The 22,620-nt window shown below is 46.6% G+C and overlaps 2 protein-coding genes across 7 annotated transcripts in view; both read right to left on the bottom strand.

The window, feature by feature from the left end:
• Window positions 1–1,378, bottom strand: part of LOC118211445 (DDB1- and CUL4-associated factor 1-like) — a 39,578-nt gene extending 38,200 nt beyond the window's left edge. For 2 of the 4 annotated variants that reach the window (XM_035388644.1, XM_035388645.1), the window contains exon 1: window positions 1,153–1,378. In XM_035388644.1, coding sequence (XP_035244535.1) covers window positions 1,153–1,186 — 34 coding nt within the window. In that variant the 5' untranslated portion in view covers window positions 1,187–1,378. The other 2 variants (XM_035388646.1, XM_035388647.1) reach the window with 2 other exon arrangements.
• A 348-nt stretch (window positions 1,379–1,726) lies between these two features.
• The window catches only part of si:dkey-49n23.1 (semaphorin-3D), an 88,365-nt gene continuing 67,471 nt past the window's right edge, over window positions 1,727–22,620 (bottom strand). For all 3 annotated transcript variants that reach the window (XM_035388899.1, XM_035388897.1, XM_035388896.1), the window contains 12 exons: window positions 22,245–22,373; window positions 21,738–21,880; window positions 19,278–19,392; window positions 18,275–18,344; window positions 16,379–16,523; window positions 15,583–15,805; window positions 13,516–13,604; window positions 10,849–10,890; window positions 10,249–10,406; window positions 6,661–6,725; window positions 5,429–5,562; window positions 1,727–4,517 (listed from right to left, as the gene is read on the bottom strand). In XM_035388899.1, coding sequence (XP_035244790.1) covers window positions 4,113–4,517; window positions 5,429–5,562; window positions 6,661–6,725; window positions 10,249–10,406; window positions 10,849–10,890; window positions 13,516–13,604; window positions 15,583–15,805; window positions 16,379–16,523; window positions 18,275–18,344; window positions 19,278–19,392; window positions 21,738–21,880; window positions 22,245–22,373 — 1,718 coding nt within the window. In that variant the 3' untranslated portion in view covers window positions 1,727–4,112. The remainder of the gene's footprint in view (window positions 4,518–5,428; window positions 5,563–6,660; window positions 6,726–10,248; window positions 10,407–10,848; window positions 10,891–13,515; window positions 13,605–15,582; window positions 15,806–16,378; window positions 16,524–18,274; window positions 18,345–19,277; window positions 19,393–21,737; window positions 21,881–22,244; window positions 22,374–22,620) is intronic.

Raw genomic sequence — 22,620 nt, 5'->3', positions numbered from 1 at the left:
CTTGCGGTGGCTTCGAATGAGTTCCAAAGTACAAAAAACGTGGAGTAGCAGCAGATGCGAGGCAATGTTGTGTCCCGGATCCAGCTATATCCAAGCTTCAGTTCAGGGTTACACTGTTACCTTTACATTATATTATTAAGTATGCCTAGCGTCACAAAATACCACTGCAAGGGTAGCGGGGTTCATTTTAAGCGTTTTCGGACTGGCAAATAGAGCAATTTTCAGGATATGTCATCAAGTTTCTATTTTTCAGGACCGAAACAGATGGATTACCATACTCAGCAAAGGATTCTGGAAAGTGAATTTAAAAACATTTTACATTAAAATGAACTCGAACAAGTTAACTGGGGCCTTGGACAGTCAAGACAGGGTTTACACGCCAGTTAGCTAGCTAACTGTCACATTACATCTCCAGCTAAAGCTAGCTACAGTTACAGTCTAAAGCCAAATGTTCCATCAGGAGTACGGCTGATAGGGGCAGATCTCCCCGAGTGTTACTGACATAAGGTAGCTAGCTAACTTAGCCACCGGGCAAGCCAGCGTATTTGCTATAATTTTCAAACAGTATATATTTAGCTAGCTGTAAGTGTACACGTAGCATATCAATCCTGCAATTTACGGAGTTGGCTGGCATGCTAGACTGATAATGTTAGCGCTAGCACATCAACGGCCAAGTTCATTTTTCAGAGAAGTGGTGCGGAGTGCTTCAGACTACATAGCCCCGGCAGCAGACAGCGGCAGTCTGCCACCAACTTCCAGCTACAAGCGAATACTACTCTTACTAGCTAACGTTAGGAAATATACTTCAAACCTTTATTTAAATGTCCGCTGGGGGTTTACAAACTTCTGTATGCTTGCCAGTCATTTCACCAGCTTGGTTAACACCACTGCCTTCATGTTTTGTTCAGTTCACGTGTGGAGCGCGGCTAGCTAGCTGGCGTGCTACCTCGCGAACTCATGCAACTTCCGAAAATAGTTAGTCAAAGCCAAAAAATGTAGCTGGCAAGAAATTTCATGTGCAAGTACAGCTTGCTTACTAGCTAGCATGCGAGCTTTATCAAATCGTGCTAGTTAATCGAGTAACATGTAGCTGCAGCTAGGTAGCCCGCTAGTTATGCTAGAGTTACTGTTAGCCAGTAAAAAAAACTCAACCTGACTGGTTTCTGACAGGATCAGCGACTTCCATATCAGAACGTCTCACCTCACGGTCCCGCTCAGTTTTCAGCCTCAACCGTGCAACTTTAAATGTAACGAAGATAATGTAACAGAGAATACTTGCTATCACTAATTTGTCAATATTGTACGTATTCACCCCGCCACATTTATGATCTCACACGCTCAGGCTCTATCGTGGGTTTATTATGGCGACCACGTTGAATCGTCATCAACTGCGACATCAGTCGAGCGTTGATGGCGCATTATAAAAAATGAAAGTGTTGCACTCTGGGTGTTGTAGTTTACAGAATATTTTCGTGCAACCCGTTTTGGTGGTTCAACCCAGTCGCGCTGTTTTTATTGCAGATGTGCTATGGTAGGTAAAGCGGAGGCTTCAGCGCACTGCTAAAGACATGAATGATTGCGAGGGGCAAATTCTCTTACACTATTTGTTTTGGTTAGAGACAGAAACGAAGCATTACCCACACAGAAAAATAAATACACAGAGGACATTTTGTACGAGTATGACTGATATCAATGGAAAAGAATAGAAAAAATAGAAATCACAATATTTACATAAACATTTTTATTAATAAGGCAACATATTAGCTGTGTCATGAGTACATTGTCAGATCAATACCTTAGAACTGTACATTACAATGTTTTCTCATCATTTTCAGTGGTTGTGGTACTGGATTACAGAATTTTATATTTGTACTGGTCAATAAAATAAATGACAGGGAATATTAATTCCAGTTTTCATAGTTTACCAATGTAGGGTCACACAATAAATGGCATGAACTTACTTAGTTAATATAAATAGGGATACAGAAACATAAAAAAACTGAATGTATTTAATATGATAACCGCTGACATTTGACTTCAGATATATCAGTGAGAAGGCATCATTTTAAGTCTGTATAATAATCAATGCTGTAATTAAAATAATCTTTCCAAGATTTTAAATCCTAATTATTATTAATAATAATATGTTAATATATATATAGAATTGATGTTGGGAGCTTTGATTGATTGCAGACACTGATATGATCTATACATTTAAAAAAAAAAACTGAAATACTAGAAAGTTACACATTTGTTGTATTTGATTTTTTGTAGTAAATAATTAAATAGAAAATTTAAGAGTGTGCACAAAATATCATACAGAAGGAAATATTAGTTCAATAATAACAGTACTGAAAAATAATGCAATTAGAAATATTGAATTTGTGAGACATGCACAGGACAAAAAACAACACCAGATGGAGACAACTCACAGTCCTACTTTCTGTGTTTCTGGAAGAAAATGAAAACTCATTTCACAGAAACATCCTTATTTTAATTGCTCTAAATATATGAACAGCACAAAATGCAAGCACACATTTCTAGCTTTGTCATAAAACATACAATTATGTGTGTTGTGTCAGAATAATTATTAAAAAGCACAATTTCAACCACAGTCTGGTTCTGTTTTCCTAAACTGCAAAAAGAATACATTTACAATAAAATAAACATCGAAGCAAGTACATTTACTGCATGTATCAAGTGCTTTATGACAGCTCAGTAAATGTTCAATATTTAGTGTAACTCATCCTTTACAATCACATTTGAATGCCACTGAAATGCTGATATTCTTAATGGCTTAATATATCAGCAGTTTTTTCTAAATTCAGACTGTGCTGTACTATGTACTATGGCGTAATATGATTTGTACTATGACCTGCCTGAAGACAGGAGCAAGATTGCTTATTATAAATAAAATATAATATTATGCAGTGAAAATATTCTTGATCTCACAGTCTGATTCTTACGTTTGTGTACTGTGAAAGAATGGATCATTGCCAAAACCTCATAAGATATGTATGAATTCACAGGCTGCAGAAAAACTATAATAACATTACATATTACTGCATGTTCACTTTCAGTGTTATTTATCACTGAACACATAAGTAACGTTGAAATTGAATAGTTTCTTGTTAAAAGTTTATGGTTACAGTTTGTCTTTCTGAATTATCAGTAAAGAGTATATACTGTTTGGCCATAACATAACTTTCGTAATGTTCTTTAGGATCCTTCCTGGTATAACAAAATTATATGCGTTAACAGCTTCTGAAAAATAGCTTGAAATTGAAATCAAGTTTAGCTTAATGTATTTTCTGTTCTAAAATTGTTGGTTTGGCATACAAGCAGATCAGAAATTAATATGAAAATGTAAAAAAAAAAAAAAGGTACAAGCCCCACATTTAAACTGACACGATTTACAATCTGCCAAACCTAAATGGAAAAACATGCATGGACCTCACTGGTTTACAATGTGGGAAGGCTGGTTTCCACTTACAGTCCACCTGGAGAGTCCTCACTTTGATCACAGGGACGCTTAAAGGTGTTTTCTGCTTTAAGACGCTCAGGAGTTACTGAAACGCACGAGCGGCTGGTTTTATCACTCTGAGTCTGCGGGGGACTTTGTTCTCATTCCTTCCAGATGCAGCGTGATGATGAATCCTCTCGCCGCTCCAAACGACAGGAGGAAGAAGCGGTCGCGGCGGGAAGCGCCGCTTTCGAGTTCGGAGAAGAACACGTGCTTCGGCCTGAAAGAGGAAGCAGACCAGCGCCGTCCGCGCGCACGGACCCTGACAACAGAGACCACATCAGAGAGGGGTGACACGTCTGGACCACAGGGCTGGAGCTAGACAGGAAGTGACACCGCGGCGAGGGGAGGGGAATTCTGGGAACGAGGCATGTGCTGTTCGCCTTATTCCAGGTCTGCGTTCCCGAGCGGGCCAGTTCCCGCCAGCGAGTCTCTCTCCCTGCGGACTTGGGGTGGGGGGGGGGGGGGGGGGCTAATGAGGAACGGGTGCAGGCATTGGCCCAGGTCTACGGCGTTTAAGGAAAAGACACGCGATGGAGCCTGGATCTGATGCTGCGCCTGCCGTGTTTCCCCTGCGCCCCCCCGGGCCCTACGCCGCCCGGCCGGCCCCCGCGGGGGGGTCGGGGGGGCCGTGGCGTCGGACACGGGCCTTGGCGGCCTGCTGCTTCCACTTGAGGCTGCGCAGCTTCTGCTGCCTCCGCTTCTCCCGCCACCACAGCTGCTCGCAGTACTCGTCCGCGCTCGGGCCGGCCATGCCCAGCAGCTGCAGCTCCTTGTAGCTGCGGGGGGTCTGGGCGTGGCCATACAGGGGCGAGGCCCCGCCCCCAGCGGCCACGCGGTCCCGGGGGATGACGCGCAGCGCGTAGCGGGCCAGCGGGCGGGAGAAGGCGTGCTCGCGGGCCGTGCATACGTACGCGCCCGAATCGCCCGGCTCCAAACGCTGCAGCAGGACGCCCCGCTTCAGAGGGACCACCCGCCCCTCACTCCACAGCAGCTGCAAGGGGGGGGGGGGAGAGAGGGAGGGAGAGAGGGGGGAGAGGGGAGAGAGGAGAGAGGGAGGGGGGAAAGAGGAGGGGGCAAAAGAGAGGGAGGGGGAAAGAAAGAGAGGGAGGGGAGAAGAGAGGGAGGGGGGAAACAGAGGGAAGGGTGGCAAAGAGAGGGAGGGGGAGGGAGTGGAAGAGAGGGGGGAGAGAGGAGGGGGCAAAAGAGAGGGAGGGGGAACGAAAGAGAGGCAGGGGGAAAGACATTACTTTACAGGCATTTAGCAGACACTCTTATCCAGAGCGACTTACACAACTTTTACACAACATTTACACTGCATCCATTTATACAGCTGGATATGAACTGAAACAATGCAGGTTAAGTACCTTGCTCGAGGGTACAATAGCAGTGTCCTACCTAGGAATCGAACCTTTGACCTTTTAGTTTACAAGACCAACTCCTTACCCATTATAGTACACTGCCGAGAAAAAGGGGTAAAGAGAGGGAGGGGAAAAGGGGGGGGGGGTGGGGGGGGTGGATGTTCCGTTTCAGACGAGAAGTCTCCATGCACCCCACAGTTCTGGGTCAGACACTTCATCTTTATTTGAAATGCTCAAAACCTTCAGACGGCAGTAAATGTCTTGCAGACCACTGAAAATAAATTTAAAAAACCCTTTTTTCCACCAATATCCAGAACAATTGTCTTCTTTCATACATCGCCTGAGGAACGTGCGCTGTTGAAAGTTCCCAAACTTAAGTTCTAGGACAGGCTTTCCCAAACGTGCAAACCGCAGCCCCTGTGTGCCTCATAAATAAACATCCACAACTGTTCAGCACATCCAGTTCAGCAAGCGTTCCGGAGCGTTCCGCAGCGTAACGGCCCCCCCCCCCCGCCCCCACCGCAGTGCCCCCCCCGACCCTCACCTCTCTGCTGGTGTGGTCCTGCTGAAGCTGCACTGTCCACCTGACCTCAGTCTGCTGGGACCTGGGCACGCACTCCAGGAAGGTGGTGTTGTTCTCCACCCCGTAGATCACCTTCTCCTCGACGCCTTCCGAACCTGCAAGCACAGCCTCTGTTTCACTGCGCGGCCCTGCGTGTACACCAACTCACCACTAGAGGGAGCTTCAAAACTAGGTAACCACCACCTATTACAGCAGTGGTACAAGCCTGAGAATTTGTGAACACTTGAATTAAAGAATTCACGATTAATCTAATCCTTACTCAATTATTACTATGTGCTGATGGTAACCTAACCCTAACTGCCACCACAGTTGCACAGATGAAGAGAGGAACAGCCGAAGAGACCCTTTATTTTCAGTTAGGCTGTTAATGAGCACTTTACCTCACTTAGACTGCAGTTACACTGCAATCACTCAGCAGACAATCTCATCTAGAGCCGCTTATCACCAGCGTTAGTCACAGGAACACAGAGGTGCAATACCACCAGGCAAGCACAGGAGGCCCATTCATAATCAATGAGTATAAAGTTACATAATCAAACCAACAGTTAGTATTGCATTACCATTGGCACACCTTAGCTTTCGATGCACAGCTGTACCTGTGGCATTGCTATTCCAGAAAGAAGCTCAAAGAAAGAGTGTCTAAAGAGGGCCAGAGGTGCACTGTATCCTTTGAGGATATACTGGAGCAGTCCCTTTAGCTGCCCAGTAGGTTAGCGGTGAAAGCATTCAGGGTGAGGGAAAGGCCAAGCGAGGGGGAAGACTTAGGAAAGGAACTGTGTCACAGATCTCCACGGTAGTCAGAGGTGGAGGTCTTCAGTTATTTAGGTTAATAATACATAAAGTACACTAATATGAGATCATTAAAGAGGAGGGTAAAATGTAAGTGTTTGGCAGCATACTCCCTGAACACTGCCTTCCTCCAAATGGTATGCCTGAGCACCTGTGTGAGTGACAGGTAGGGGTCCTTACCTTCCTCCAGGTCATATACCTGCGCACCTGTGTGAGTGACAGGTAGGGGTCCTTACCTTCCTCCAGGTCATATACCTGCGCACCTGTGTGAGTGACAGGTAGGGGTCCTTACCTTCCCCCAGGTGGTATGCCTGCACACCTGTGTGAGTGGCAGGTAGGGGTCCTTACCTTCCTCCAGGTGGTATGCCTGAGCACCTGTGTGAGTGGCAGGTAGGGGTCCTTACCTTCCTCCAGGTCGTAGCACTGGCTGCGGGGGTCTCCGTGCCTCACGTCCTGACGCCGAGCTCGCCTGTGAGTCGGGAGGAAACGCCAGCGTCACACCTGGTCACACACACCAGTGACCCCGCCCGCGGGCACCCACCAGTCTGCCCCTGGTGCCCACTGTCTGTCTGCCAGCGGTCCAGCACTTCCCAATTCCTCATAACGGCGGTATGCTACTCACTAGCGGGTTTGCCTTCTGTTAGCCTGCTGATTATCTATCTTTCCTGACAGAAAAGTTGTCTTGGACAGCAAATACTGCTGCATTACAAAATATATGGAAAGATGCCCATGACAAGAGTTAAAGAAGTAACATGGTGGTTGAATGTGACACTTGCCAGTTGTCTTTTGGCAACAACAAAACAAATGTGCATAATTCTTTTATTATTCAGTCATTTAAATGTATTTTAAAACTTATTTTTCTAAGCCTAAATTTCCCACTATAAAAGTTTGCCCAAAATGTCAGAACGGACAGTTAGCTATGATTGACAGACCGTGCCCTGTTACCATAGCTACCTCCATGATACGCGCTCATCTTGTGAGACTGAATTTTCACAAGCTAGCTAACTTAGTATCAAGTATCGATAACTAAGGGCGTTGACTTATATCCAATAATAATTTTTGCTAGCTAGCTAGCCAAGTGAAGATAAAAGCACAACTATAACGTCCTTATGAAAGCAAACTAGGAAAAACTCCCATTTCAGATATCTACAATCTAATTGTTACTAGTCATAACTGAATTATTATCTTTTTGGATATCCAGAATTACAATTTCAGATATCTAAAACTGCATTCTGGATAGGAAGAATTACAATTATGGATATCCACAATATTTATACAGATGTCCACAATTGCAATTTTACTAGTCATAATGCCAATTGTGGATATCCGTAATGACATTTTTACTAGTCACAATGTATTTTGGATATTCAAAATTACATATCCACAATATTTATACAGATGTCCACAATTGCATTTTTACTAGTCATAATGCCAATTGTGGATATCCGTAATGACATTTTTACTAGTCACAATGTATTTTGGATATTCAAAGTTACATTATCGATATCTGGAATGGTTTTTCATTTTGGATATCTGAAATTACATTTATGCCTAGTAACAATTGGATTGTAGATATCTGAAATGGGAGTTTTTCCTAGTAAGAATTCTATTGCAGATTTCCAGAATGTTCCTTCTGGATAGCAAGAATGACATTGTGGATATCTGAAATTGAAAGCCCAATATACATGAATGGCAAAAGTGACGTAATTTGTCCTAGGAAGAATGACGTTGTGGATATCTGAAATGACAATTGTGGATAGGAAGAATGTCATTGTGGATATCTGAAATGTTCTTTTTGACTAGGAAGAATTGAATTACGGATATCTGCAATACATATCCAGTCTAGTTATTAAATGTTAAAACGGCTTGCCATAGGTGTGTCCAGTCAGATTTCTTTACGGGGCATGGATAGGGGAGTGGTTATTGCCGGTGTGACGCACCAAGAAGAGAACATTCTCAACCGGTTGAAAATAGGACAATAAATTTAACACCCCTACTTCTCCAAAACCAAAGAATGGTCATATTTAATACTGTACTCATCGTGTTTCTTCAATGCCTCTTGTGCAAATAGTACATAAAACCTAGAAAGTGTGACCAACCACCATGTTAATCCTTTAAAGGTAAACAAACAGATATCATTGCCCACACAGTACACACAAAAGTATAAAAGACTGATGCTGTAATAAATCAATAGGCCCATGACTATAGGTCATTAATCAACACAGGGATAATCTCTCCTAGCCTTGCCAGAGAGTGGACCTCGAGTCATGAGCCCTGCTTCCTGTTGCAAAGTGTGTGTACGCACATTATCGTTATTGTTTATCAAAATAATATGTGGAAATATTTTAGATTTAGGCACATTTCGGGCCATGTAAACAATCAATTTCTTCTACTAAAATACTGGCACTCCAAGGAAAAATGTCTAAAATAATTCTAAAACTGCAGTCTTGTATTACAATCGTACTGGGGGAAAAACAGAACAGGGTAGGGCAGTAGCCATCACCACTTCCCCAGATTCAATTACCCTCCACTGCTTAGGGTGCAAATAAAACAAAGATGTGTTTGACTTGGAACAGATAATCATACCATTAAACCGATCCCTGAATTGAGTTCTTTAGTAGGATGGATTTCATGTCAAAATATTCATTTTTTCTCTTCCACCCATCTCAGTAATGTGCCTTTCCCCTCAGCCTGAGATTAGACTTCACACTTGCTCCCAAACTAAATCTCTTTTAAAACTTGATTGATTGCATGTGTCAAATTGCCTACAAAAGACATTGAGACTCATATGAACCAATCAAAACTGAGCTTTTTAAACACTTTTTAAGCTTAAATTAATGTTTAGTCTATCTACATAAACAAAATATTTCACAAAGATCCTTAAAGGTTTAGTATGTAAGTTTGTTTTAAAACACTATTATTCATATTTGGTTAAATTTCCTTCACATCCCAACAGATATTAATAATTCATAAGCTCTACGAAACACATCCCGAGGCTCTGAAATCAGCCACTCCTAATTTCACTGTGCCTGAATCGTAACAACCAATCAGGATAGCTCTCTGCAAGGTGGCCAATCAGGACAGCTCTCTGCAAGGTGGCTTCCCTACCTGCCGGTCAATCTCCTTGCATGTTCACAGCACTGCCAGAGCAGGGCAGGGTTATACAGATAATACTGGACAGAGATACTGCAGAGAGTGCTACAGCTAGCAAGTAGAAAATGAACGACAGAGAGAAATCAACCAAAATGACCAGTCCCGCCTTTGTCTGAAATGGCATGTGCTGATAAAAAAAGCACAAAAAGAAAGACTGTAGAAGAAAAGATTTAGACTAAAAATAAATTGAACCGAGCATGAGACAAGAGTGAAGATCGGTTCGGCTTTTCAGCGAAGATGAGAATGCAAAGATTTGAAGAGCTTCATAAGTAATACTGAGCTTGCTGTATTTCTGCTGGACAGACAATTATCTTGATCGTTCAATTTCTGTTGGAATTTGTAATCGGCCCGAAATGTGTAGCCAACATAATTACTGAGTTACTAGCAGCTGCTTCGATGACAAATATTATGGGTGAAATGTGCTGTAGCAAAAATAACATTTAATTAAAAATAAAGTTTGGCTGTGCAAACTATCGCTAACTTTCTTACTTTTTAAAGCTTTGATATCACAGCCAGCTAACGCTAACTCTGCCGGTACCTAGCCAAACTCAATAATTTTTGCCAAAAATATCATAGCTGCAAAAAAAAATATGGTCAAATTTGAGTCAAATTCCTGTTTGAACATTAATGCACAAGAAGAATCTTTGCAGGAATTTTCCAAGGGGCTTAAGTGTTTCAAATAATTACTTGATCCAGGTCTGGTGATGATGTTGCTGGGCAGGGTATGTGTATAGGCAGGGTTGGGTATGAGTAGCATATGGGTATTGGTAGGGCACGAGGATGTGCAGGGTATAGATGGGGTATGGGCGGGGCGTGGGCGGGGCGTGGGCGGGGCTCACCTCTTGTTGCTAGGGAAGTAGCTGCTGCAGGCGGCCCCGTCCCAGGCGCAGTAGGGGTCCCTGGCCAGGCAGCAGTCTGCGCAGGCCTGTCCGTACAGCCCACAGCGCTGCAGGCCCAGCTGGACCACGCCCGCATCGCCGCTCACGTACAGCAGTTGCTGCGCACGCGGAGGAAGAGGAGGAGAGAAGCTCACATCTTCAGCCACGCTGCTGCGTCCTAGCATTAGCATTTTAGCACTTTCTTAACTGTGTTTAGCATGTAGCGCAGTCCATGTCACGAACCCACTCGCGTAATGTAAAAACAGGAATAACACAAGAGCAACAGCTAAGAGTCGTGTCCTCGCGCTTAAACTCTAGTTAGGAATGATCCAGATGCTCTTTGGATGACAAAATATAAACTTCTGTAACAAGGCATCATCATTGTTCTCAGCTATATTATTATTTAATTTTTAAAAAGTCAATAATACAGAGGAATTATTGCACTAATGCTAATGAACTGTCTACCCTTGCAAAACTAAACAGATCTAACATTCCCTATGAAAAAGCTTCTTAATGTAAGCTAAGCCTTTTCAGCCTTTATTTCCACCTCAGAACACTCACCCGTTTGGTCGACAGCTCCATGTTCAGGACTGGGGCCGACTTCTGTCAGTTCAAGAGAAAAGACGCCATGTTAACAAGCAGCGCCACAAAGAAACTACAGCACCGCAGACTTCTATGGCCTTTTCTGCTCCTTTTAAAGCAGAACAGACAGGTTTTTGGAGAGCACAGCTGAGGCTGAAACCTCAGCACCGCAGACTTCTATGGCCTTTTCTGCTCCTTTTAAAGCAGAACAGACAGGTTTTTGGAGAGCACAGCTGAGGCTGAAACCTCAGCACCGCAGACTTCTATGGCCTTTTCTGCTCCTTTTAAAGCAGAACAGACAGGTTTTTGGAGAGCACAGCTGAGGCTGAAACCTCAGCACCGCAGACTTCTATGGCCTTTTCTGCTCCTTTTAAAGCAGAAAAGGCCATAGAAGTCTGAGGCTGAAACCTCAGCACCACAGACTTCTATGGCCTTTTCTGCTCCTTTTAAAGCAGAACAGACAGGTTTTTGGAGAGCACAGCTGAGGCTGAAACCTCAGCACCGCAGACTTCTATGGCCTTTTCTGCTCCTTTTAAAGCAGAACAGACAGGTTTTTGGAGAGCACAGCTGAGGCTGAAACCTCAGCACCGCAGACTTCTATGGCCTTTTCTGCTCCTTTTAAAGCAGAACAGACAGGTTTTTGGAGAGCACAGCTGAGGCTGAAACCTCAGCACCGCAGACTTCTATGGCCTTTTCTGCTCCTTTTAAAGCAGAACAGACAGGTTTTTGGAGAGCACAGCTGAGGCTGAAACCTCAGCACCGCAGACTTCTATGGCCTTTTCTGCTCCTTTTAAAGCAGAACAGACAGGTTTTTGGAGAGCACAGCTGAGGCTGAAACCTCAGCACTGCAGACCTTTATGGCCTTTTCTGCTCCTTTTAAAGCAGAACAGACAGGTTTTTGGAGAGCACAGCTGAGGCTGAAACCTCAGCACCACAGACTTCTATGGCCTTTTCTGCTCCTTTTAAAGCAGAACAGACAGGTTTTTGGAGAGCACAGCTGAGGCTGAAACTTCAGCACCGCAGACTTCTATGGCCTTTTCTGCTCCTTTTAAAGCAGAACAGACAGGTTTTTGGAGAGCACAGCTGAGGCTGAAACCTCAGCACCGCAGACCTTTATGGCCTTTTCTGCTCCTTTTAAAGCAGAACAGACAGGTTTTTGGAGAGCACAGCTGAGGCTGAAACCTCAGCACCGCAGGCTTCTATGGCCTTTTCTGCTCCTTTTAAAGCAGAACAGACAGGTTTTTGGAGAGCACAGCTGAGGCTGAAACCTCAGCACCGCAGACCTTTATGGCCTTTTCTGCTCCTTTTAAAGCAGAACAGACAGGTTTTTGGAGAGCACAGCTGAGGCTGAAACCTCAGCACCGCAGTCTTCTATGGCCTTTTCTGCTCCTTTTAAAGCAGAACAGACAGGTTTTTGGAGAGCACAGCTGAGGCTGAAACCTCAGCACCGCAGACCTTTATGGCCTTTTCTGCTCCTTTTAAAGCAGAACAGACAGGTTTTTGGAGAGCACAGCTGAGGCTGAAACCTCAGCACCGCAGACTTCTATGGCCTTTTCTGCTCCTTTTAAAGCAGAACAGACAGGTTTTGGAGAGCACAGCTGAGGCTGAAACCTCAGCACCGCAGACCTTTATGGCCTTTTCTGCTCCTTTTAAAGCAGAACAGACAGGTTTTTAGAGAGCACAGCTGAGGCTGAAACCTGTTTCCGGGTCGCCGGTTCATTCCACCGGGCAGCGCTGTGAGCTGAGGGGCGCTGACTCGCCCCAGAATGGCCGTGCTCTTTTTTCGGATGGCTTTGTGTGGGTTTCACACCATTACCTCCCAACTGCAGGCGACTCCCTCGGGAATATCTGACAAGGCCCAGGACCTCAGAGCCAGCCGCCCACACCGCTCTGCTCTGCCTTCTCCTCTTACACAGAAAAGCTAATTAAATACCCAGGACCCCTCATCTCTCTGCTGGAGCTCCTCATATCTTTACTCTCTACTTTATTTTTTCTTAATTTTTTTTTTTTTAAACTAGAGAACTACTTCTGCTTTACGGGACTGTAAACACCATTTACATTCCAGGAACAAATCTTTATTGGCATTTAATCTGGCACTGTACTTAAATTAAATTGGAGATTACATATCTTGAAATGTGTTAGCTCTACAATCTTTAGTATTGTAACTGATGATCAACACATCGACTGCCAGTGCAGCCCGGATGAATATGAAAATATAGGACAAGCTCCCCTTTGCTCACTGTTTTATCAGGTCCTCTTACACCAAACCCTTTCTCACGTGGAGCTCAGAACAACAGCCTATTTATTTCACCTTCCTCGGTACCATCGATGCATGTGGTCCTTTTATTTGGGCAGCAGTGGAAAATGGGGTTATCTGCGCTTTTAATTTGAAAGGAAAATAAATGGGTCCCGTACCACGGGTGCCTGTGTTTCCGAGCTCTTCCCTCCAGTCCATCTGCTCATGGACGTATTTAGATTCTCTGGGAAAACGCCGCAGATCTGTTTTCTCTCACGTGGGTTATTTCTGTTCTCCTTGCGCGGAAAACAACAACCTATTCGCCAGGCCCCGGATCAGAGCGAGAGGACCCAGAACGGACGGACCAATGAGAGGGGAGCGCGGTGACACCGAATGTGGAGTTTCCATACCTGAAACACGCTCAGCTCCTCCAGGACGATCTCCTCCATCTCCCAGTTGTCCTTGGGGATGGAGATGGCCTTCAGCACTTTCCCGGTGTCTGAGGAACAGAGCGGTCACCGGTTAGACACGCCCCTCCATAAGGAAATGAGGCCTTTCATCACCGACTAACAAACTCTCACACACACAACCACACTTAATTAAGTAGAGACGTTTTTGCAGTTCAAACATGTTGTTTTGTTGTGGTGGAAGACCCCTGTGAACATTCTCCAGTGTCGGATCTAGCAGTTACGTAGTTACTGAAAGCGTAGCAGCCGCAAACTTGCCCCATGCGCCATGCGCTGGACTCTGAGCACGATTTATGCAGCAGCTGCAGCTGCCAGGCCTCTCAAACCCTTAACACATCCCCTGTAAGCATGTGCTTAGCACACACAACTCAAACCCATAACACATCCTCTGTAAGCATGTGCTCAGCACACACACACACACACTCTCACACACGCACACACGCACACATACACACACACACACTCACACACACATACATACACACACACACACACACACACACACATACATGCACTCACACACACACACTCACACACGCACGCACACACACACGCACACACACACTGTACGCACACACTGCATACACACACACACACACGCACGCTCATGTACTCAGACACACACACACACGCACGCACGCACACACACATGCACACACACACTGTACGCACACACGTACACACACACACACGCTCACACACACACATTTTTGTTTGCTGCTCAGAATATCAGGACTGTCCCAGGACGCTCCCAGTGTAGCTGGGTGAAGACAGCCGTGGGAACTGTCCTGTCTCCAAACAAGGATGTTTCCAGCAGCCAGACCCCTAGCCTGATGCAATCACTGTCCGCATACTGAACTCCTCAGTCTTACCATTACACCAAATCACTCAGAAGTGTAGATCAGCTAATAGAGCCAAGCTAAATACAAAAGCAAGCAAACATGCTGTAAACACTCACTACAAATAGACTGCAATGACACTCACCCTAAGGGAACTGCACTCTGCTCTGCTGGTCTGTCTGGCTGTGCATCTGTCTGTCTGTGCATCTGTCTGCATCAACTGGGTGTACATTTTTACTACCTTTTAACAGTGAAATCAATTTTATAAATAGGTTATAAGCGTTGGCAGCTTGGTCAGGTTTCTATAGACGTTCAAAGTGTGACGCAATTGCATTTCCTATTGAGGTACCTATCCTGTTTTAGCTCTGTGCAAGCAGTACAGCCAGAGGGATTTTATTTATTAATTTTTTTAAATATTACATATTAATTCAGGTTCAGAGTTGTCCAAAGTTACAATAAGCCACCTTTAACAAAAATGATGAATAATATAAGTGACTAGTCTCCCTTCTTCTGCTTACAAGTAAAGGGTGTTACCTCTTCCAGTCACAGGTCATTGGTCAAGCCACCGCACGTGGGCGGGCACATCAGCCCCGCCCACTAATAAAGGAAAGGCGGGCTCGGGGAGTGAAGGCTTTTAACTCACTGGACAAAGCCTGTGACCTGAGGATGCCCCTGAGCTGACCTGGGGTCAGCTTCCTCAGGTTAAATATCCTGTCTCGTATATCAGGCCAGACAGGCAGGTCAGAGCCCCACTGACCCCGGGTCAGTCTTACGGTCTCTCAGCGCCCCGCATGCTTTTTTACTCCCGAAACCATGGTGATGTCTGTCCCATCTACACCAGGGGACTCAGAGCTCCCGTCCCAGAGGTCCAGAGTGCCTGCCTGCAGGTTGCCATGGTTTCCTTTCACCCACATGCCAATTCAGGCCTTGGAATCGCGGTGCATCGAATCTGCGACCGGTCAAATAATTAAACTGATCGGCACTCTGACCGGTCGGCACTCTGGCAGTCCCAGGACTGAAGTCTGAGCCCCTGACTGGTCACTGTGAAAGCCCACACACTTAAAGCACGGGGGAATCCTTACCCACGTCTGTTTTTGTTAGGAACGTGTCTGTTTATGACCACGACCTCGATCTCTGCTGTCCCATGACTGAGCGCACACGCAGTACGCACCTGTCCCCAGGTACAGCACGTCGTACTGCCCGTCCTCCGCCTCCACCCGGTCCACCACCACCCTCTTCAGGCTGTAGGGGGCGCCGGGCCTCATGAAGACGGGCCTGCGGTTGATGGGCACCACCGGCTCCCACATCAGCTGGTGGCCTCTCATGAAGCTGACCACGTCGTCGGGAAAGTCCCGCGTGGACTTGTGGAGCGGGTCGTAGGTCTCGCTGGGGCACTGGGGGGACCACAACCACATTCCACGTGAGGCAGGCCAATATCACCACAGATTCTCCAGAGTAACCAGATACTCAGATCTCCTGTTCCCCTGCAGGAGGTCCCAGATTCTCAGTGGAGTTTCTGAGGCCAGTGCTTGGCCTCCCCATAACACATTTTCAGAGCATAAATCACACATGAACGTTTTGACTTCGATGGTAGGGAGACCCTCAATGTTAAGCAGGAATACCTGGGAGTCTGGGCAGGTATCAGATGGGTCTAAAACAGTGGCAACCAACCCTGTTCCTGGAGATCTGCCATCCTGTAGGTTTTTCATTTCATGCAAACAGCTGAACTTTCAATTATTACATAACAGTGGCACTCCAGATCCCAAAAGCTAATTAACTGAACCCCAGAACGGGACCGGCCAGCTCAACTCAATCAGACCCCCAGGCACCTGTGAGTTTCCCCTGAGAGCGTGTCAGGAATTTAGGAGGGACCCATTGAGGGGCCCGTTACGTCTCCCCCCTCCCTCTCTGGAAACGCTGAACCCCCGCCCACTCTGCTCTGCCCTTCCAAACGGGCGGGACCTTACCGTGCCGGGGCGGGGGTAAGGCACCCTCCCCTTGTACTCCACCCAGCGGTAATCGGGGCCCTCCTTGTGGGCGAAGGGCCCGTTGAAGGCGGACCGGATGGAGGCCATGGAGTACACACAGACTGCAGAGCCCCGAAACACATAGCTACAGAGAGGGGGGAGGGGGGGGGGAGATGGGGGGGGGGGGGGGTGGGGGAGAGAGAGGGGGGGAGGGGGAGAGAGGAGGGGGGGAGGAGAGGGAGGGAGAGGGGGGGAGAGAGGGGAGGGGGAGAGGGAGGGAGGGAGAGGGGGGGTAGAGGGGGAAGGGGAGGGGGGGAGAGAGGAAGGGAGAGAGGGGAGGGGGAGGGGGAGGAGAGGGAGAGAGAGGGGGGGTAGAGGGGGAAGGGGAGGGGGGGAGAGAGAGGGGAGGGGGGGAGGAGAGGGAGAGAGGAGGGAGGGGAGGGGGGAGGAGGGGGGGAGAAGAGAGAGATGAGGTGGGGAGGGGGAAAGAAAGGGAGGGAGGGAGAGATGGAGAGAGGGATAGAGGGAGAAAGAGAGAAAGAAGGGGGATAGGGAGGGAGAGAGAGATCACAAGAGACAGAAGGGAGAGAAATAAGAGGAAGAGAAAGGAAGAGAAGGAGGGGGGGAGAGAGAGGAGGGGGGAGAGGGAGAGAGACACAAGCACAGAGTAAGTTAAAAGAATTAAAAATCTTTCATTTTCCCTGCAGAATCACATGTAAACACACCACTTGTGTTTTTGATAAGTATGTGCAGTTGCATGTGGGATTAATACAATGCTAATCCCAAACTGCCACACCCATGAAAGAAGCACCTGCAGGGGGAGTGAGTCATTCTCACTAAACCTTTAATCTGTTATTCTATCAGTCACATCTCATCCTGTCAGTAACAGCAAATCATTCTGGAACCTTCTTTGGAAGCAAATCTGAGAAGAAAAAAATGTTTTCACAGCTTAATCAGCTCAGGGCAGCAATTTTCCCGTCACTGTGATGGTCTTATCTATAACCAGCAAACAAACAGGAAACTGCACACCAGAAAGAACGGTAAGGACAGAACCAGCTGAAAGGAAAAATCGTCCAAACTTTAAGCTCAAATGTTCATGGCCCGTGTTCCTTCACACGCAGAACATGGAAATCAAGCAGCACCTATCTGCAGAATCGAACCAATCACTCATCAGCACACAGCGTAATATAATCCTGCATCTGCTCAGGAAACGCAGCCACAGGACTACTTACGCAAGAGAGAGGAAACGGCCTGCACTTACAACAACATGGGTTAGAATAACACCCATCGCCCAGGCCTCCGCAGACCCCGCCCACCACCCTGAGACCCCGCCCACGGCCCTGAGACCCCGCCCACTGGCCTTACTCCCTGCCTGCCCCAGGGCGAGAGCGTGCGCGGGCGTGATTGTTCTCACGCGTCAGGGTTTCCTGTGACATCCTGTTGTCTTTCCGGGCGTTTTCTTGGCCCAAAGGTACATTTCTGGCAATTGAAGCTGGCAGCCAATCAAACAGACTTTTTGAAAGCTCACAAGCAATCACAAAATAAATTCCTTTTTGATTCGGATGTGAAATGCCATTCTTGTTCATGAGCTGCTTGTCAGTGTAGGCCAACACAAAAAAGCTATGGTCAAACTACATTGTAAATCACCACAGTAAAAAGAGCTAAGCTAGGCTTTGTCACACAAGCCGCCAAACCTTAAATAAGTTAAACAGTTACACTTAAAACAGTTACACTAACAATAAAATCTCTGACTGAACCATGATCAGCTCCGACATATATCCCACACAGTACCAGACATACAGTATATGACACATGAAAAGATTTATATCATGTTTTGAGCAGCTGAATCAAGTTCAATTACCAATCACGACACATGACTGCATAGTCATCTCTTACCTGGAAGTAGAGAAGAGTCCATAGATGATTGGATTCTGGGAATCCTTGGTTTCCAGAACGAAGATATCCTCTGAAAAGGGAGGGATAGAAACACGAAGTCACACAGAGGTCTGAGAACATCTGAAGGCCCAAAGTCAAGCCTGAGCTGAGCTGGTCTACTGAACCGAGATCAGAATTACAGGATTCCATGTGCTCTGTGTTTTAGTTCAAGTGTTCAGAGATAAGAAGCTTTGCTTTTTACTGCATCTACATGAAACTAATTTCTCAGGTTCATTAACTTAAAGTACTACGAGCCTGGACAAGTTGACACTGACATGAGAAAAGTCCAGCTAACTTCCTGGGATGTACTTTGCTAGAAGTCCATTGGTCAGTTATGAGTTCTGCCGAATCATGATCTCACATGGGTGGGGCTCCAGATGGAGGCAGAAATTCAAGCAGGCTGAACCTCTAATGTATAGCATAACACTATATTTTTAAATGCTGTTCCCCCTTTTTCTCTCCAATTTGGAATGGCCCAATCATATACATCATTCTGTGGGACCACCAGTCACTGGCACGGTCCAGGTTTAATGCCAGTCCAAGGGGCCCATCTGTGCGTATGAGTCTTAGCAAGAGCCTCTCAGCAGACCCTCAGCACTACTCTCTAAAATGTGCTAGAAGCGATAAGACCACAGACATCCCACCCACTGGAGTTTCCCTTTCCAGAGGCTCTAGGGATCGAGACTGGGGTCAAAACAACACACTTGCTCGCCTGAACACGTTCGAACAAGAACTTTTCAGTTTTATTCTGTTTCCAGTGAACCGAACTCAGTTCGTTTTTCAGATTTTAATTTTTGGGTTTTATTTCCTGTGTGGAAAAAGGAAATGAAAAACAGCATTCCTAAGTTAATAACGTATTTTTAAGAATAAATATCAGATTTAACCCTCAAACTCTAAGCTCGTGGGACACCAGCTGTATTTTTCCATAGCCGTGCGGTGTGTTCGGAGGGGTGTGTTTCTGTACCCAGCTCGTCGAAGTGTGTGTCCATCCCATCCGGGCCGGGGACCGAGCACACAAGCCTGGCCTTCAGGAAGGTGGTCCAGCGGTTAATCAGGCTCCTCTTACCCCCAATGTCATTCTGAAACAGCAGAGACAGCTCAACACACACACTACTCAACACACACCCTACTCAACACACAACCTGCTCAACACATAACCCGCTCAACACACAGCCTACTCAACACACAACCTGCTCAACACATAACCCGCTCAACACACAGCCTACTCAACACACACACTACTCAACACACAACCTCAACACACAAACTGCTCAACACACACACTACTCGACACACAACCTCAACGCACAAACTGCTCAACACACACACTACTCAACACACAACCTGCTCAACACACACCCTACTGAACACATAACCTGCTCAACGCACAACCTGCTCAACACATAACCCGTCCAACACACACCCTATTCAACACACAGCCTGCTTAACACATAACCTGCTCAACATACACTCTACTCAACACACATCCTGCTCAACACACAACCTACTGAACATACACCCTACTCAACACATAACCTCAACACACACACTGCTCAACACACATCCAACTTAACACACACCCTACTCAACACATAACCTCAACACACAAACTGCTCAACAGACACCCTACTCAACACATAACATGCTCAACACACATCCAACTCAATACACAACCTCAACACACAGCCTGCTCAACACACATCCAACTCAACACAGACCCTACTCAACACACAACCTCAACACAGCCTCAACACAACCTCAACAGTTTGCTCAACACACACACTACTCAACACACAACCTTCTCAACACACATCCAACTCAACACATAACCTGCTCAGCACATATCCAACTCAACACACACCCTACTGAACACATAACCTGCTCAAAACACACCCTACTCAACACACACCCTGCTCAACACATACCCTACTCAGCACATAACCTCAACACACAAACTGGTCAACACACAACATGCTCAACACACCCTACTCAACACATAACCTGCTCAACACACATCCAACTCAACACACACGCTACTCAACACAAAACCTGCTCAACACACACCCTACTCAACACATAATCTGCTCAACACACATCCAACTCAACACACCACCTGCCCAATACACAACCAGCTCAACACATGACATGCTCAACACACAAACTGCTTAACACACACCCTGCTCAACACACACCCTATTCAACACATAACCTGCTCAACACACATACAACTCAACAAAAAACCTGCTCAACACACACCCTACTCAACACATAACCTGCTCAACACACCCTACTCAACACACTACCTGCTCAACACACATCCAACTCAACACACACGCTACTCAACACAAAACCTGCTCAACACACACCCTACTCAACACATAACCTGCTCAACACACACCCTACTGAACCCATAACCTGCTCAACACACAACCTGCTGAACACATAACCTGCTCAACACACACCCTACTGAACACATAACCTGCTCAACACACACCCTACTGAACACATAACCTGCTCAACACACAACCTACTGAACACATAACCTGCTCAACACACACCCTACTGAACACATAACCTGCTCAACACACAACTGACTGCAAGATGCTTTATATTACAGAGACATGGATAAGGCACTCTCAAGCTATTAACAGGGTCTCCCAGTTATGCATTCTGAGATCATAATTAATGCTGTCAGGGTAAGAACAGGAAGGACAGCTTTCGGTCAACTTGCACCACACTCCTGGTATACATTCAAACACAAAGTAAAACTGGAATATGCCCCCGATCTACATTTGCTTTTTGGATCATTTATTTTAAATTTGCTCTACAGATAACACATGTAAAACTGGCTGAAATGTGTTGCAGTGATTGCATCAATGATTTTGTTGACATTTTCTGAGAAAAACCCATGCCTCACAAAATGTTCATGGGGGGTTTTGAATTTCAATAACTCACTGAACTGACTGAATTGAAATGGAATGAGCCTTAACCCTGATGTCCCGATACTGCAGAAGGAAGCCTTCGGGGCTGTTCTCACTGGCCGCAGCCATTGTGACCGCCGTTATTTTCAAAGGTTTCGACTAAGAGTTTTAAAACAACCCAAAGTTGCCCTCCCACCTCTCATCGGTTGGATTTTTCAAACCACGGCGCCTGAGCGACTGGGCCGAACCGGCTCTGACTAACGGCTAACCGCTTTTGGAAGCAGATGGCCAAAGCCTGTGGGACCATCCCCTAACCCGGGGACCGTACAGCACCCAATGAAGCGCAATCAGCCACAGTGTGATCAGCAGGAGTGCAGATCCACAGAGCTGAGTAACAACTGGAACGGCTGATCCTCATCTCTAAACCAGCGGCAGCCGCTCCTGCTGGAATGCGGATCGGGGGCGAGCGAGCACACTCAGCCTGGAGCTTTCCTCTCTCTCACCTTGCACACGCGTGCCACCCGGCTGTAGATGCGCCTGTCCCACTGGCTGGACTCCACCGCCGTCTCCTTGAAGAAGAAGTACACCTTGTCGTCGTCGGGGCTGTGGGTGTCCGGGATGGAGAAGGAGCTCACAAACTCCGGCTCTGCGGAGATAAACGAGAGGAGGAACAGGCTAATGGGGAGGGAAACGGAGAGTCAAACAAGGAGCCGGACTCTGAGAAAACCGAAAGACAAGACTATCTGACAGATACGGGTGACAGACGCAGCAAAGTCCCAAAACGGGAGACTAAAGAACATTCCGGAACAGAGGTATTCAGAGCTGCAGCGTCTGCAGGTTTTCACCTTACAGCCAACAACCAGCTAAATCCCCAAAAACAGGTGAGATGCATTAACTGTGTCATCAAATTCTTTAAATGGTCAATGAAGACCAGAGTAACAGCAAATCCCTCCACACAAGAACGTGACTGGCCCCGCCCATCCTTTGAGCGGCTGGCCCCGCCCTCTCACCGTTGAGCCAGTGGTCCTGGTAGGCCTCGGTGCGGATGTAGTGCTGGCTGCTGCCGTAGACGGACGTGCGGAAAATGGCGGCGTTGGCGCCCATGAAGTCCACGGACGTCCCGGCATAGAGCTCTCCGTCTGGGGCGGGAAAGGGAGAGTTTGGGCCAGTTAAAAGAGTGGCTGCGTCAGCTCCTCTCTCAGCTCCTTCTCCACGGCCAACAGCCCGCTGAAGAGATGTGACCTCAGAGACATCCGGACAGCCGAGGGTACATCTCAGATTCCGCCCATATTTATGGAACTTCCAAAAGTGCACACACTCACACTCATCAATTAGCCAGCGGTAGAGGGGGTGTCAAGGCTGTGCCCCCCCGCTGGTACGGTTTTG

The sequence above is a fragment of the Anguilla anguilla genome, chromosome 13 (assembly GCF_013347855.1).
Source record: "Anguilla anguilla isolate fAngAng1 chromosome 13, fAngAng1.pri, whole genome shotgun sequence".
Lineage (NCBI taxonomy): Eukaryota > Metazoa > Chordata > Actinopteri > Anguilliformes > Anguillidae > Anguilla > Anguilla anguilla.
The sequence above is the reverse complement of the archived record's forward strand: the minus strand, read 5'-3'. Positions and strand labels throughout refer to the sequence as shown.